At 42.0% G+C, this 18,719-nt stretch overlaps 1 protein-coding gene across 1 annotated transcript in view; it reads left to right on the top strand.

The window, feature by feature from the left end:
• LOXHD1 (lipoxygenase homology PLAT domains 1) overlaps positions 1 to 18,719 on the top strand; it is a 1,221,805-nt gene that overhangs the window by 204,591 nt on the left and 998,495 nt on the right. The window contains exon 7 of the mRNA XM_085629301.1: positions 17,161 to 17,359. Within this exon, the coding sequence (XP_085485427.1) occupies positions 17,161 to 17,359 (199 nt within the window). The remainder of the gene's footprint in view (positions 1 to 17,160; positions 17,360 to 18,719) is intronic.

Here is an 18,719-nt window from a genome sequence, read left to right as displayed (position 1 = left end):
GCAAAGCTGTCATGTTTTCCTCAAAGATTTTGGATGCTGAAAGCAGTAGAAATATTTGAATATTATATAATGTAATATAATATAATAAAATTTGCAGGACAAAAACTGTCACAGGATTAGCAATGTAAGTAGATGTGGTGTTTTGATGATGTAGTGGTAGGCGTTGAGAAGATGCAATATTTTGTAGGTTCATATTGTTGACCTCACTTTAGCGACCTAAAACCCTTCAGGGAAAACTGTGGGGGAGAATGAGGGAGGACATAGTGAATCGGTCTTAGAATTCATGATTCCCGCAGCCATTCTTCATTCCGCATGAAATGAAATGAAATAGCACTTCTAAAGCGCATAGCTACCCAAAGGCATCCCAGCGCCAAACGGTTCATAGAGGTGGAGAGAACATCTAGGGGAAAAGCCACATCTTTATCTGGTTGCGGAAGGCCAAATGGTCGGGTTCCTTCCTCAAGGGCAGAGGGAGCGAATTCCATAATCTGGCAACATTATAAGAAAAGAGCTGTCCTCCACTTCTGGCCTTTTTTATCCTGGGAACGACGGCTAAAGAAAGATCATCAGAGCGCAGTTGCCTGTTGGACCGATAGGGCTGGATCAAAGAGTGATTTATTGGAGGGCCGTTCCCTCCAAGCGACCTATGGGCAATGCACAGGGCTTTGAAGCGGATTCTCTCCTGAACAGGGAGCCAATGTAAGGACCGCAAGGCGGGCCTAGCCGAATGGCGAGACGAGATCCCCATGAGCATTCTTGCTGCACAGTTCTGCACCGTCTGAAGTTTTACAATTACCGAGCTAGGTGCACCTAAATATAGGGCGTTTCCGTAGTCAATCCTTGACAAGACGAGTGCCTGAATCATCGGTTTTCTTGCCCAGGAGGGAAGAAGAGGGAGCACTTTGCCGAGCATGCTGAGGATGCTGTAGCACAAGGCTGCCACCTTCCTGGCCTGTATTTTAAATCTGAGGTCCTGGTCCAGCCAAACTCCCAGGCTCTTTATCTCTGTTTTTGGGGCAGGGGGGGAGAACCCATGCAGGCTGGCCACATAGTATTTGCTTTAAAATTAATGTGATCTCCAAGAACCATGAGCTTAGTCTTGTCGCCATTTAGTTTTAGGTGAGACAAGTTCATCCGGTTGGCAACTTCCTCAAGGCACGGGCGGAGACCCATGGATACCTGGTCGGGATGATTCAGAGCCACGACCAGATGCGTGTCATCGGCATAGTTAACTATTTGGACCCAAAAGGGAAGCACTATCTTCGCTAACAGAGCCATGTAAGCATTAAAAAGAGTGGGGCTCAGGGACGATCCCCTAGGAACTCCACAATGAAGGGGCATAGTTTTTGAAATAGCCTCACCCTGAAAAACCTGGAAGGATCTTTCCTCTAAAAAAGACTGTAGCCACAACAGGGCTGTACCAGTTACCCCCAGACCCAAGATTTGGTGGTTATCCATATCAAATGCTGCGCTCAAGTCTAGGAGGATCACTGCAGAGGATCCTCCTAGATCAAGGATCTTTCTGGACTCCTCGACTAAAGAAAGAAGTGCAGTTTCGGTACCTTGGCACGGACGAAGGCCCATCTGAGAGGGATGGAGGAGTTTATTTAGTATTCCAGGTAAGTGGAGAGTGTGAGGTTGACATATTTCTCCGCGGTCTTGCTAATCCCGGAAAGAAGCGAATTTGGTCGGTAATTGCACAAGCAATCTGGGTCCAAATTAGGCTTCTTCAGGAGAGATTTTACCATGGCCCTTTTCCATTGGTGGGGGACTACACCCTTGGAGAGTGAGGCATTAACCAGGTTAATAATAGTTGGTGCAACAATGTTGGCTACCAGCTTCAGAATATTAGGAGGGGCCGGATCGCAAGGCGATCCGCTCTTGATCTGTGTTAGAATGGACTGGAAGGATTCCTGGGTAATAGGAGAGAAGACTTCTAAAAGGTGTCCCTGATTCGGCAGACCAATATTATCCTGGTAGAGGTTAAGGTGATTGTTAACCACCGGGAAGGAGGAGTAAATAGATTGAATTTTGTGATGGAAATGGTCTGCGTGTGCATTGCATCGACGGCCTGACACCTCCGGAGTGTCTGGAGGGAGGAGGGCTTTTACTAGTTTTTTCTCAATGTGAAAGGTTTCCTGTGGAGAGTTGAAGGCTAGGGAAATCCTCTCCTCGCAGTGCGAAGCCTGGGCCCTTTTGATTTTTACTTTATACATTCTAACTGCCTCCCTTTAATCTAATTTCTTGCTGGAGGAAAAATCTTTTCTCCATGCTCTTTCAAGTTTTTTGCAATTCTGTTTTAATTCCCAAAGTTTGGGGGAATACCAGGCTGTCTTAATGAGCCCTCCTTTCATCTGAACCAACTTTTTTGGGAGAACCCGATCAAGGGTACCCTCTATCCAACAGTTGAAGCTATCATTGGCGACAACCGGGTTAGTGTTCAGAATTGGCTTTGAACTCTCCAATTCCCGAACCCACCTGTCTACAGGGAGTTTAGTCCAGGGACGGGACAAAACTCGCATAGGTCGGGTATGTGGAGTCATATTTAGAGGGGACAATGAGAATGGAATCAGGAAGTGGTCTGCTCAGGGTAGTGGAATGGGGTCTTTCACAGAGATATCCTCCAGGTTGGAGAATATTGCGTCTAGGAGGTGTCCTTTAACATGACTCGCAACCAGGACCTTCTGAAGAAACTGAAATACCGCAAGATCGTGAGACAGTTCAGTTGCAACTAGGGAGGTGAAATCATCTAAATGTAGATTTAAGTCTCCTAGCAAGGTAAGGTTCGCTGTAGTACTGGCAAGGTTTGCAACTACTGCTGCAGATCGGAGCATATAAATTCTCCCTACTTCCACGGACAGAGTAAATCCACAGTCGCACGCACATACACTCATCATACACTAGGGCCCATCACACTGACATTCATTCTATTACTCTATCCACACTGAATATATGAGAGAAACCTAACCAATCTGCATCTAAAGCGAGGTCAATGCGACCTTAAAGAAATTGTCCTGAGTCATGATTTTAGACATAGAAAATACATTTGAAACTCAATAAATGACAAGAAATAACCACCCGACACTGGAATTCAAACAAAGATCATCTTTTATCTAAATTAGTTCAAGGAAGTCAATCAATAGCAAAATCATTATTCTCCTAGTTACCTATTCTAGCTAAATGGGTCTGGACAGGTCTCTCAGTAAAGTCTCCCGAGTCGCCGTTCTTTCGATCAGCATCGATCCTCATGAACATAGGTTCAGGAAGAAGTGGCCTTAGACCCTCTCTAGTCTAACATTATTTATAATGAAACTTGCAAAATAAAAGTAACAAACAAACTCTAAACGTCCATTGAGCTGCTGAGCAGAGCGAGCAGGAAAGGATGTTGTCTGGCAACATTTAGAAAACCTCCGCTCAGAAAAATCACAAAAATAAAAACACGGAAGAAGGAAACTCAAGCTAGGAAAACGATACATTCATGAATGCTCTTCCTTGGAACCATAGTGAAGCCACCGCAAGTTATCAAAGTTCATTGTGGCTTTATTCTTTTCCAAGGGCAATTGGCAGCAAGCCCGGAGCTGCTGTCCTCACGGAAACTTTTAATTCAGACAGAGGCTGTGGTCAGGTGACTTCCAACCATGTTCAGCAAGGCCTCTCGTCACATTTCAATCACTCGAGTGCAGGCTGCAAATAGCGGCCATCTTGGTTTAGGCCAAAACGGACCATCTTAATTAAAAGAAACACAAAACAACGTTACCACATCGTAATGATTATACAGTGTTAATCCCCACTAATACCCTTATGTGTAGGTAATTACCTAGCTGTCTGCAACACAAAGAAGCATTAGAGCACGTTATTTAAAAGCGCAAACACGAAATAAATAACACTTTTGCAACACTTATTTAATTAATTTGCTCACCAATTTAGTTCACGTATTAATAAAGCAACGTAAACGCATTCCCGCGTGTAATTTCTCTCATTAGTAATGTTGATTAGTTAAGACTTCTAACAAAGTTAGTAATTATTGATTATAAATCAATAATTTTAATCATGACATATAACATAAACTGGAGTTTAAATCTCAATAAATTTTCAATAGAAAACCCTGCTCCAGCAATCCCCCCTTTGGTGATATATATCACCACAAAAAACCAACCCAAAAAAAAAATGTAGTTCCCATTTTTGGGAGAAATTGAAATGTCTTTTATGACCCAACATTAAACACCAGATTCTCTTTCATCGTCCCTCTTCGACTCCAAGTAAACACTCTCCCTCAATTCTTCTAATTCTATTTCTTGTGGGTCTCTCTTTGACCTCTTTTGTTTCTTTGCAGTATTTCCTCTAATTATTCTCTTTTTCCCTCCCCTGTTTTTACAACACAAACACCCTAATATAAGTATCAATAAGGCAACAATCACACATGTCAAAGGAAATAATATCTTACCAATAATGGTACTACCTATCTTAGCAATAAAACTCTTAACAGCAAGTAGCTTATTAGCCATTTTAGTCCAGATACTTTCAGCTTCCAGTGGTACTAATTCTTCATGCAAATCAGTAATATTTTTGATATAGACCTTTAAATCTCTGCTTTTGTCAGGAATGTAAGTGCAACAATGTTGAACTTTCAGCATTCCACAGACTCCACCCTCCTTGGCCAATAGAATATCAAGGGCAAGTCGATTTTGCATAGACATGGCACGTACGGCAATCATCTCCGTATTTACCAAAAGAAACCCTCCAGCGGTACTTGTCGATAAGCGATCCACCACTGTTGACAGTTTCCGAATTCCATATGCATTTAAAGAAATTCCCACTGCTGGAATTAAAGCTCCAAAAATATCACCTACAATTTCTGACCAAGTTTCTCTCTTAAAGCGTGTTAGTCGATTAATGTGTTCTACATCTTCTATTCTATCTATATGAAAAATCTTTGGAAAGACCAGGCCAACATAACACGTGCCATACCAATGGTCAGGCAACCTGTAATAAGCCTTATTCCCACAAATATAATACACTCCCGGGAAAACCGGATCTTCACCACCTTTAAAACCCCATCCTGTTGCAATAAAGTATGTATCATGACACTCACTAGTCCCAACAAAGTAATTATCATATTGGGATTTCTTTCTGGTAATGCATAGTTTACCCTTCTGTGGTGCATCTAAAGCCAAAGTTGGACTGGCCCCATTCCTCAACTCTTTTCCCATCTCAATATCCCATATTGTCTCACTCACTTCATATTTCCCTGCCTTTTCATGCATGCTCACTCTCCTTTTCTCTACCAAGTCTAGGAAAGCCTTTTCCTCCTCTTTCAAACTGCAAGTTAAATTGTTTCTAAAAATATAATCTAATGTTAATTCTTCTGCCTCAATAAAAATCTCACCAAAAATGTTAGCTTCTTTAGCTGGATTCAGCTTCTTATCCATAGGTAATTGCCCAAAAATGTTATCTTTGTTAGACATCTCATAATCTATTTTCCCTAACAAATAAAAAACACTACTTAGCACACTACATGAAATCCCATACGTAGCTGGTAAATGGTGATAAGTAACACCTTCTGAAACGGATGCAGGTAATTGCATACAGACGTAGCAATCCCTAACTTCCATTGTCTTCACGTATTCATACAACAACTTTGAAAAAACATTGCTAGAAAAATCATTCATTGACCTATCTTTATGTATGTAAATGTTACTACTTCTAGTTGGAACTACTTTCTGTGAATTCTTCTCTATGTTAGTCATATTCTCAGTATGTACAGTATGTATTCCAAAAGTATCTATTGTAACCCTAAAAGTAACTAGTAAAGCTAGTACACCCCATAACAGCATTAATAATCCCGTACAGCAGCAGTACATTCTACACCATCTTTTCAAGAAGGCACATCTACTTTGATTATTTTCTGTGTTAGCCATTTTACTACTTTGGCAGTGTCTTTTGACTTAGCCTCTTCTACTCCACTACTGAAATTGTAGATCCCTATATTATTTCAAACAGCTAATTTAGACTTTCTTCTTTTCACTTTCCTCCAAGTGACTCCTTTAGTTCACTCAATTTGGATTTTCATCACTTTTCACTTCTTCTTCAGCAACATCAAATTGTATCAGATCTTCAACAACATCCTGAGCATCCGACTCTTCTCCAATGTCAGTCAAGATAACCTTCAGGATTCCAACAGTTTTCTCCTCAACCACTTCTCGTACGGTCCCCTCTGGATTTCCTTGACTCTCTGCCTCTTCACCTTCAGACAGTGCCACGTACGTCCATTCCGGTGACCTATACTTCTGGTTAGGTTTTCTGATTCTCTTGATCTCCTCTGGTTCTTTTGAGACCTTCTGTTTTTCACCTTTTGCTTGATTCTGACTGGACACCTCGTTCACCTGTTCAGCTTTCGATGAACTTGAACTTGCACTTGCTCGTGTCAGTCTGTACCTTAGCCTCTTTATTCTGTTAGGCCAAAGATCTCCTCTTACACTCCTCTTCGGTCTCACTTCTTTATTATTTCTCTCTTCAATCCAAGTTCTCTTTCTCAGAACTCGACCCTCTGATTTCTCATTCTCACTCTCATCTGATTCTGTCTCATTTGCCTCTTGTCCATGAACAATTCTCTTTTGCTCCACAGTCTTTTCCACCACCGATTGAGATTTCCCTAATTCTGTCCCTCCTCGGGTCTCCGACACGCAATCTTCTTGCTGTCTACTTGTCCCTTCACCTAGCTTATCAGGAATGTCCCCTACACCTCCTCGGGGGTCTTCCGCAATCTGTCCCTCTCTATCTCCTACTGACCCTGCTTCTTCAGGTGTAATCTCAAGTGGATTTTCAACCTCCTCATCTGATTCAGGTGTAGTCTCTGTGGAATTGCTCTCTTCTCCTCTTTCTTCTCCACTGCTCGTTGAAACTTCAGGCACTCTTACAGAATCTGATCTCTCCTCTGAGACTCTCAATGTTTCTCTTGAAGCCTCTCTTGGAAAGAAAAAAGAATCACCTGACTCTCTTTCTCCTTCCCCCCTTTCAGGATTCTTTTTCTTCTCACTGGTTCAGTTTCTGCATCATCACTGGAATCTGACTCTTCAAAATACTCCTTACCAGTCCCATCCTTTGGATTTGGAACTCTCAGAGTATGACTTGCATGAACCCAGTTCTTCACACCAGCACACTTTACTGCAGTTGTCGTAGTCAGAATGACTTGTCTTGGCCTTCCCCACCTTGGAACCAAGCAATTTCTTCTTCTGTGCACCTTAATCCTCACCCAGTCCCCTGGACTCAGATCATGGGCTTGCTTCTTCTCAAGTGTGGTAGCGTCTTCTCCAACCTGGTGAAACACAGAATGAACTGCGTCAGCCAGGCCTTTACAGTAATCCAAAATCATGTCATCAGTTATTGTCATCAACTTGTTGACAGGCACGAATGCATGTCTCATCGCACGTCCCATCAATATTTCATGTGGACTCAACCCTGTGGTTCTATCTGGAGTAGACCTAATAGTCATAAGCACTAGAGGCAAGACATCAGGCCATTTCATTCCAGTGGCTAAACACATCTTACCAATTCGGTTTTTGATTGTGCCGTTCATCTGTTCAACAACACCAAAGCCTCTGGTCTGTATGCACAATGTAGCTTCTGCTGTATGCTCAATGCTTCACAAATTAAACCCATGAGCTCATTGTAGAAGTGTCCACCTCTGTCTGACTCAATTGTCACTGGGAACCCGTACCTAGGAATCAACTCTCTTAACAGTAACTTTGCAACTGTTATTCCATCATTCCTCCTAGTCGGATAGGCCTCCACCCATCTTGAGAACAAACAGACTACCACTAGAACATACCTCAATCTGTTTACTTGGGGCATTTCAATGAAATCTATTTGCATTCTGGTAAAAGGACCTCCTTCTCTGCCTATTGTTCCTAAGCTCACCACTGTCTTTTTCCCAGTATTGAACTGCTGACAAATCAAACATCTTTGACAGATGCTCTCTGCAATTAGCCTGAACTTTGCATTGTACCAGGTTTGTTTGAAGGACCTAATCATCGCGTCCCTCCCCAGATGTCCCTGACCATGATACATTCTTGCCATTGTTGACAACATGCTATTTGGCATGACTGGTCTTCCATCTCTATAGATCCAAACATGATCTGTCTCTCTTAGGGCACAACCTGCCTTGATCCAATCTCTCATTTCCTCATCTCCTGCTTCATCCTGCAACTGTTTCACTTCATCCCATGTTTCTAGGACATTAGTAAACATCACAGAACAAAAAGACATCTCCCTTTCTCGTCCCCTGTTAATCGAATTATTGTTCTTTGCACAATACTGTGCTATGTCATTGGCAAAACGATTACCAAGAGTAACAAAATCATCTCCTTGTCCATGAGCAGCACACTTCACAACTGCTAATTCTTTGGGCAGCTGTATCGCCTCAAGCAACTTTCCAATCACTTCAGCATTCTTTATTGGAGTCCCACTCGACGTCAAGAAACCTCTCTGTAGCCAAAGCTGGCCAAAATCATGAACCACTCCAAATCCATACTGACTATCAGTCATCACAGTCACCCTCAGATTCTTCCCAATCTTGCAAGCTTTCGTCAATGCCACCAATTCAGCCACTTGAGCAGATCTTACTCCTTTCAAAGACGAAGCTTCCATAACCTCTGAAACCTTACACACCGCATATGCTGCACTCAACACACCATCATCAGTTCTCAGACATGATCCATCCACAAACAGCACATGATCACTCTCAGGTAATGGCAAATCTCTTATGTCTGGTCTAGGTTTTGTGCAGTAGTCAAGCACATCCAAACAATCATGATCAACATCATCTCCCACATTCACATTGTCAGCATCTGGCAACAGAGTTGCTGGATTCACATTTACACATCTCTCAAGAGTCACATTTGATGCTCCCAGAATGATTTTCTCATATTTAGTCAACCGACTGTGTGACATATATTGAGTCCTGCTTCTTGTCAAAAGAATTGCCACATCATGAGGTACGAATACCCTTACAGGATATCCCATTATTATACCCTCACTCTGTTCCAAGCTTCTGCATGTAGCAGCTACCGCTTTCAGGCAACCTGGCAAACCCACAGCTACGGGATCAAGTGTTGATGAGAAGTACGCAATTGGCCTTCTCAGTTGTCCATGTTTCTGAATTAACACTGAAAGTGCACATCCATTTCTCTCACTGCAGTACAACTCAAACTCTTTCTCATAGTCTGGCATTCCCAAAGCAGGAGCTTCACACATTCTTCTCTTCAACTCTTCAAATGCTGCCATTTGTTCTGCATCCAATTCCAATGGGTCTTTCACCTCACTTTTGGTCAGTTTAATCAGTGGCTTTGCTATCAAGGAGAAATTACTTATCCACTGACGACAATAACCCACCATCCCCAGAAACATCCTCACTTCTCTCTGGGTCATTGGGGCTCTCATTCCTCTGATAATTTTGATCCTGTCATCGGTCACCTTTCTCAGACCCTTTTCAATATTGTGTCCAAGATAATGCACCTCTTTCTTGCAAAATTGCAATTTGGCTGGAGATACCTTTAACCCTCCATCTGCCAGATGATTCAGTAAAGCTATGGTATCTACTTCACAAGCTTCACGTGTCTTCGATGCCACAAGTAGGTCATCGATGTACTGTACTAGTACTGAGCTTTCAGGCATGATCAAACTCTCCAATGATTTTTTCAACAACTGATTGAATATCGAAGGACTCTCTGTATACCCCTGTGGGATACGACACCATGCCAAAATACGCTGTCCAAACCGAAATGCAAAAATCGGCTGGCTGTCATGATGCAATGGAATTGAAAAGAAAGCATGACACAAATCAATTACTGTGTACCACTCAGCATCATGAGGAATCTGGTACAAAATCACTGAAGGATTTGGCACAATGGGACAACATGCCACCACAATTTTGTTAACTTTTCTCAAATCTTGTACAATCCTGAACTTTCCATTAGGTTTCTTCAGCCCCATTATCGGTGAATTACACGGGCTACTCAGTAACTCTCTCAAAACACCCTGTTGAATCATCTTGTCAATTATAGGGGTTATTCCCTCAATTATCTCTGGTGTCAATCTGTACTGTGGGATATTAGGATAACCAATCCCCTCTTTCACTGAAATCTTCACTGGATCTACATTATTCATCAATCCCACATCTTCTCCTGTAAAATCCCAAACCGCTGTTTTTACTGTGTGTCTCAACTCCTGAGGCAAATCATCTGGATTAAACACAGCATATGTACCAACAATCCCACTCTCTCTATTGTCTAGAGTCATCCTGTACAAGACATCCTCATCTGGTGTCTCAAAAGCTATTCCATCCGGAGTACAAAAAATTGTACAATTCATCTTACACAATAGGTCCCTACCTAACAAGTTCACTGGACTAGTGTCACAGACTACAAACCTGTGCATGTCTGAAAATTTCCCTATTCTTACCCTTACTGGTTCGGTAAGACGAGTCTTAATCTGTGTATTGGCTACACCAACCACTTGGATTGCTTCGTCCGAGAGAGGAAGATTCTAATATCTGCTGACCTGACAGTTGATCTCGTTGCTCCTGTGTCTACCAAAAAAGTAACACTTTCCCCATTTATTTTCCCATCTACAAATGGTCCTGCCTGGTCTATTTCTAGAGTTGCACCAAGTATGCACTCTTCCTCCTCTCTTCGGCATCGTCAATAGTCCCCTTCAGACTAACTCCCCTCATTCTTTAACCAGTACTGCTGTACCAGGTTAGAACGTCTCGGTTTGTTTACCTGCTCATCATTGTAGAATCCTGAGTCCTGGTTATACTTTTGGGACCCTCTATTCTGCGGCAAGGGCGGTCTTGGCTCTTGGCTCTGCTGTCTGACAACCTTCTGCTGTTGTTGCTGATGATTACACCCCTCGTTCTGCACCTGTTGATTCAAGGGTTTATTCTCATTACTCACTAATGGTGGATTGGTACACTCGGATCTCCAATGCCCCAATTGTCCACAGTTGTGACAAGGGAACTTTTTCTTTGCTTCTTCTAGATTCCCCTTCCCTTTCCCTGCATATCTGGGTCTATTTCCTGGATTATTCGCTTGTTCCACCATCTGCGCTTCTTGTCTTTCAGCAACCTTCACCTGTGCCCACATTGCTTTCTCTTTCAGCTTTCTTTGTTTTGCCTCAATCTCATCACTGAAGTACTTTGCATGTCTCAAGATTTCATCAATCTTTTTACTCTGCCAATCAACTGTATGCTCACGAATCCTTTCACTGATTTCAGGTCTCAAGCCATATACAAATCTGTATACAAAATGACTCAAATCCTTGTCACCCAGGTGTTCATCTCCACTGAACTGTTTAAAAGCCAGTATCAGCCTTTCGTAAAAAGCATGAACTGATTATTTTGCTTCCTGATGTGTTCGATCTGTCTTAACCCAGTCTGTCTCTTTTGGGGGTACCTTATTTTTCAGGAACACAATTACCTGGTCATATTTTTTCATCACCTCTGGATCTGGTGCTCCTGTTTTCGGATCTCTTGGATACTCCTTAGCAGGCCAATCTACAACTATTTTACACTCTGCCCACAAGTCTGCTGGAACAATTATATCAAACAGACTATTCAGGTCAATCCACAGCACCTTTGACAATTTCACAAACCTGTCTACCTGCCTATACCACTCGACGGGCTTTTCTCTCAGTCGAGGGAAATCATTCGTAAATGACAAAATATCCTGTCTAGTCCATGGGACATGTACATATCCTCCTCCAGGAATCTCTCTCATAGGATAAGCATCCACTGTTTTCTCTTTTTCTCTCATGGGGAAAGCTGAGTAAGTCCTGTCCACTGAATCTTCCCTTTTCTTGTACCATCTATCCTTCCATTTTTCCACATCACCCCATTTTCGCAATAAGGCAATCATTTCCTTAATCTGCCCTGTTCTTCCAAACACCATTTAGATTCTCAATGTCCTTGTCGGTGAAATCCACCCTGTAAGGCTTCTGCAAAGCTTTCACCTTATCCATGTCAACTCCTTGTTCACTCGCTATTGCTTTTAACCTGTCATGTGTACTCTTAGCCCTCCAGGTGATACTCTTGCACATAAATAACAACTCTCCATCATGATGGTTTTTCAATATTTCTGTAGGAATTGTTCCTGCAATAAGCTCCTCCAATTCTATGCGCAACCTGGCTACATCAATTGCCTGTGAATCTTTATCCTTCTTTTGAAGACCTTTCAACCAATCATTCAAATCTTCAGCTGTTATTTCAGTAGACTTTTTCACTGCACCCACTTGTTCTGCCATCCTCTGTGGTTCCAAAATCATTCTTCCCATACAACCAGTATTCAATCCTGAATTAGGCTGTACATCTGATCCTCCACTACATGTGTCATGTCTCGACTGCCTCAAATTATTTTCTCCCGTCCTCATTCTTGATTCCTCCAAAGTGCAAGAACCAACCAAACCATTTCCTACATAAGGAACTGTCAAACCATTTTCACCTATTCTTTGTTTATCAAAAATAGGCACAACCGGACCAATGGTTACAGGCACTGTAACAGCTTCTAGATTTTTCATCAACTCTCTAATTTTCTCAGTCAGCTCAGATGTTGTTCTGGCTAATTCCCTTGTTTTCTCATCACTGATTCGATTCTCTCTCTCTCGCTCTCTCTCTCTCTCCCTTTCCGTGAAAGAGCTACCACTTTTCAGATCAGGTGTCACAACCTCAGTTTTAACAATTCGTAAAGTATCTCTTATTGGAGTAGCAACTGGCGTGCTCTCTTCTGGTTCTGGTCTATATGGAGGTGGTCTCTTGTAAATCATGTCATCCAAGACCTCATCCTCATAATCATTAGCCCCATACCTTCTCACTTCTGTATCAGGCACCTTTTCTGCACCTTTCCTCCCTTCCGCTTCTTCAACAGTTCTCATAGGATATAATCCCTCTGACATACTAGCATCTCGCCATCTCCTCATTCGATCATGATGAGTCTCACGATCATATTTCCTCCCGAACATATACCTATAATTGCCTCCACTCCTCTGCTTTTCTCGCTCATGCACCTCATCTTCCCATTCCACCAACGCCTCGAACTGTGTCAGCCTTGGTCTAGGCTCTAGACACATCATTTTTTCCCGTAAATTTCTCAACACGGCCAGATTAAATGAACCATGTTCCGGGAACGCTAAAACAGCATCCTCCTTAGTGTACTTAGCCCAGTTGTCTAACCATATACAGGTATGATACCCATATTTCGCAACCATGAAGGATGCAGGAGTTCTTGTCGGAGGTAGCAATTCACCTTCTCTAGTTATTATGTTTTTATCCTTGTCGAACCATCTTTTAATTTTACCGAACAAGGATTTCTTTTTCTTTTCCTCCGGTTGATAATACATTTTCGCGTTCACTACAACCCTCTAGTCCTTTCCGCAACTGTACGATCTTTTGTCCAATAACAGCGCGACTCACACCAACGCACCAATCCTGGAGCGTCTACGTCATCCTGTACTCCTTCCAATCCCTGCGCGGCTCACACCAACGCACCAATCCCAGCGCGAGCACTATTCCAATCCACTGCCCAATCACAGCGCGGTCTGTATGACGTCAGTAGTCGCTGGCTGCAGCTTCTACTCCTGTCTCCTGTCACTCGTCTACCCCTCCTTTACAAAGCCTTCTCAGTAGACTTCGTTTCAGATTCTACAAAATCTATTAGTTACAACATATAAACATCTCCATTGTCTGCTTCGCTAACCACAGAATAGTAAAGAAAATTATTTTTCACAAGAATCCCGCTTAACTTTAGAACAGCGCTTGCCTCTGCTCTACCACGAAATTATTACTTTTGTTGACACAGTAGCACATCCCTCCACTCTGCCTTTCAAACATGCATCCATTAACTGTTTCCTCTAGGACTGCTCCAAAGAGTCTCACAATCAACTAAATGCTCATACATTCACGCACTTTCACACCAGAAAATGTAGCACATGCACACAGAATCCTGCCTTTCCCGAGAACAGCAAACAGTCTGTCCCACTACAGAATTATAACACACGTTAACCAAGCAGCGCTTACCTCTGCCCAGTCCTTCAGACAAGCTCAGAGAATACCTATTACTTCCTCCAGCGATAAGCTTTAACGGCAAACCTTACGGATCCCTGGGACTTAAGACCAGAGTTTCACAGATAACCTTCGCTACCATACGCACTCCTTTTATACTGAAAATATGTCTCTAATAGTAACACACGACGATGTCACTGATTCCGAACCCAGACAATGTGACGCGCAAATTCAATTGTCACACGTTTTTCCCTGCATACGTACAGGGCCAACAATCCCGTCTTTCCCGAGAGCAGCACTCACTTCCCTCTGCCCTACTACGGAACCGTCACCAGCTCCCCACGTTCCAGAAGCCGTACACACTACATAAAACTCAATACGATGATCTCAACATATAGTATTAGTACATATACCAACATCAATCAATAAATCAATGTATCAAAAAGCCTATGTACAAGCAATCTATCAGATCAAGACAATAATCTTAACCATCATACTGCTACCAGGAAACTGCTGCAGATCGGAGCATATAAATTCCCCCTACTTCCACGGACAGAGTAAATCCACAGTCGCACGCACATACACTCATTATACACTAGGGCCCATCACACTGACATTCATTCTATTACTCTATCCACACTGAATATATGAGAGAAACCTAACCAATCTGCATCTAAAGCGAGGTCAATGCGACATTAAAGAAATTGTCCTGAGTCATGATTTTAGACATAGAAAATACATTTGAAACTCAATAAATGACAAGAAATAACTAACCACCCGACACTGGAATTCAAACAAAGATCATCTTTTATCTAAATTAGTTCAAGGAAGTCAATCAATAGCAAAATCATTATTCTCATAGTTACCTATTCTAGCTAAATGGGTCTGGACAGGTCTCTCAGTAAAGTCTCCCGAGTCGCCGTCCTTTCGATCAGCATCGATCCTCACGAACATAGGTTCAGGAAGAAGTGGCCTTAGACCCTCTCTAGTCTAACATTATTTATAATGAAACTTGCAAAATAAAAGTAACAAACAAACTCTAAACGTCCGTTGAGCCGCTGAGCAGAGCGAGCAGGAAAGGATGTTGTCTGGCAACATTTAGAAAACCTCCGCTCAGAAAAATCACAAAAATAAAAACACGGAAGAAGGAAACTCAAGCTAGGAAAACGATACATTCATGAATGCTCTTCGTTGGAACCATAGTGAAGCCACCGCAAGTTATCAAAGTTCATTGTGGCTTTATTCTTTTCCAAGGGCAATTGGCAGCAAGCCCGGAGCTGCTGTCCTCACGGAAACTTTTAATTCAGACAGAGGCTGTGGTCAGGTGACTTCCAACCATGTTCAGCAAGGCCTCTCGTCACATTTCAATCACTCGAGTGCAGGCTGCAAATAGCGGCCATCTTGGTTTAGGCCAAAACGGACCATCTTAATTAAAAGAAACACAAAACAACGTTACCACATCGTATTGATTATACAGTGTTAATCCCCACTAATACCCTTATGTGTAGGTAATTACCTAGCTGTCTGCAACACAAAGAAGCATTAGAGCACGTTATTTAAAAGCGCAAACACGAAACAAATAACACTTTTGCAACACTTATTTAATTAATTTGCTCACCAATTTAGTTCACGTATTAATAAAGCAACGTAAACGCATTCCCGCGTGTAATTTCTCTCATTAGTAATGTTGAGTAGTTAAGACTTCTAACAAAGTTAGTAATTAATGATTATAAATCAATAATTTTAATCATGACATATAACATAAACTGGAGTTTAAATCTCAATAAATTTTCAATAGAAAACCCTGCTCCAGCACTACTTCCAATAAAGATTTACAAAATTGACCATAAGGTCCGGGCGGGCAGTAAATGAGAATGCCTGAGAAGGAAAGAGTGGGAGTAAACCCTATTGAAAATTAGAAATTCTCACAATCTTCTACCAAACTGCTAAACAAGCGAGAGGTGAGGTTCTGTTTATGAATAACATGAGCATGAACATGAGCATGAGATTCTCAAGTTTCAACATGGAATCCCTGTGAAGTCCACATCCCTAGAAACACCCTGGCGCCTGAGTGCTCGTAATGAGGCCCTGAATTTACTAAACATATTGATTCTTCAATATGAGCTCAATGCATATCTTCTCCTGTTGCTTTTTGAGCAGATCAAGCTACCCAGCATGACTTGTCACCGTGTTAGATGGTGTATTACTATTGCCTCAAGTGCAACAGGGGAGTAAAGTTGCTCTTCTGAGATAAAGTGGTGTTTATAAGTCAGGCCTTGATGGAGGCGCCCGCTTTACGTAAAACACATACTAATTTGCCCTTTAGCTGTCAGTCTAGCAAAAGGTTATAACTTTGTGGTAGACACAGAATATTTCTCTCTCTCTCTCTCTCTCTCTCTATATATATATATATATATATATATATATATATATATATATATATATATATATATATATATATATATATATATATATATATATACTCTCACACATATAACTACATATATTATTTTGCATGATTTATTTATACACTAGTTTGGTTTAGAGCGAACTAGGTTTAGGGACTTTAGTCAGAGTGATGTAAAGAGAAATACATATAAATGAGTTATACACAGAGATAAGAAATGCGTGGATCAGCAGTGCTGGCTTAGAAAGGAGCTATCGAAGGAGAAGAGGGGAAAAGATGCATAGAGAGGAAAGAAGAGTGGGACAGAGAAAACAGATATGCAGTATTGGCACAGACACAGAGACTAAGGTTATGAAGAAAGGTGGTAACTAAAACGTTGTGTAAAACCTGATTGAAACAAGCTACCCAGAAGTGTGGACCAAAGCAGTGAAGAAAGAAAGCAAAAAATTTAGGAGAACGAGAGGCAAAGAGAGAAATCGGGTGAATTGTTAATTCACATATTCAGGTGAATGCTAATTTGCACATTCACTCACTCACACTCGCACTGCTCCTGTGTTCGGGACATCTGTGCTTCTCTATAACAAAAGTATCTGAATCCCTTATGTTTATTCACTCTTAAGACTCTTCATTATCTTGCTTCTCCTCTTTGTGCTACTCAAGTTCACAATTGACCCCAGTTCCTTTTCTTACTGTCCCCTTGAAGCACGATGGCATTGAAGAGCAGCAGGCCTGGTACGTGGAGGAGGTATCTATAACTAACACGCACAGGGAAAAAACGTGGACCTTCCCTTGTCGGCAGTGGTTCTCGCTGTACCACACCGACTGCCAGCTCAGCCGTACATTTACACCTGGGAGTAAGACGTCTCTAACAGAGTTCAGCGGTAAACGGCAGGACCACACAGGTAAGTGGAATTTTGGAGTCAGAGTCTTGCAGTTTTCATGGTGGGAGAAATTTGACATTTGGAATTTTGGTTGGAAGTACTTCTCGGCTTTTGGGTGTCCACTACTTGTCAGCGTGGGTATTTCTATTAATGAGATATACAGCAAGGCTTATGGTCCTCTCGTTAGTGGATCACTTCAAAATGGAAAATGATGCAGGGTGATGATCCCGTCCTCTGTTAAAATGCACCGTCAAAACCACAGACCAGCTATGGTCGTCCAGGGCTGGCCGTGGAGAAACCACAGATAGCTGTAGCTTGTTGATGAACACATGCATGGGGTTTACCACTCTTGATCATACATTGTTCCAAATTCTTCCTTGACAAAACATTAAAATGGAAGATATGGAAGACTATAGAGATACACAAATCAATTCTATGGTTTGTTGATATGATCCTGAGAATATCTGGCATAAAAATGTATTTTATGCCAGATATTTAATTTAAAACAACTTGTAAAGATAGAATCAGTAACAAGAAATACACTCGTAACGTGTGGCACTTCTCTTAATACTGCTGATATTTATTTGTATAAAAAGACTTAAAGATAAAGGCCTTCACAACTTGTGGCAGGTGTAGAAGTTCTAAAGAAAATATGATTCCAAAAATTTCAAATCTTGCATTTGTTCACTTGTTGACTTTCATATGACCGATTTTGAGCAACTCTAGTGAGATCCTATCTTCCCTCCGAGGAGATTTTTTAAAATTGTCTTTTATTTGTGTGCGCTACATATACCATCAATTCCTATTTTAACAGCCAACAGCAATTACATACATTAAATAAGGATAGGATACCGTGCGCCTTTGCTCTTTTTAGGTCTCACGCCTAGCGATGCAGTGCGGAGCCCTGCTCGCGCACTGAGAGTGCTTTTGTCCGGGGTTCCAAAACTGAGCCAGGAATCGCACACGCTCGTGCGTGTGCTCTTCCTTTTGTGCGACGCGATTGGTCTTTGCGTGCGTCTTTTTATAAAAGACTGCACGCAATTGGCCAAAGGTGGGCGCATAGCTCCGCCCACTGCCTATTGGTGTCTGTTACGAGTCCCGGCCGTCATGTGCTTTCAACTATCATGCTCAGACAGGGGCACGATAATTGAAAGCACATGTTGCGCTGTGGCGCGCGCGCACAACTCGCGGGCGTCTTTATTTTTGATCCATTTCACAGGAAAGCAACATGAAAGAAGGAAAGAGAGGTGGGCTGCTCGCGGGCACCACTCGCGGGCTTGTTTTCTGGTATATGTACCAAACTGTACTTTTGGAGATGGTCGTAAAATACATAAATTGTGGCAGTACACTTTCACAATTTAGGCAATGTTGGAAAACGAGG

Source organism: Triturus cristatus, chromosome 2_1 (genome assembly GCF_964204655.1).
Source record: "Triturus cristatus chromosome 2_1, aTriCri1.1, whole genome shotgun sequence".
Lineage (NCBI taxonomy): Eukaryota > Metazoa > Chordata > Amphibia > Caudata > Salamandridae > Triturus > Triturus cristatus.
The sequence above is the reverse complement of the archived record's forward strand: the minus strand, read 5'-3'. Positions and strand labels throughout refer to the sequence as shown.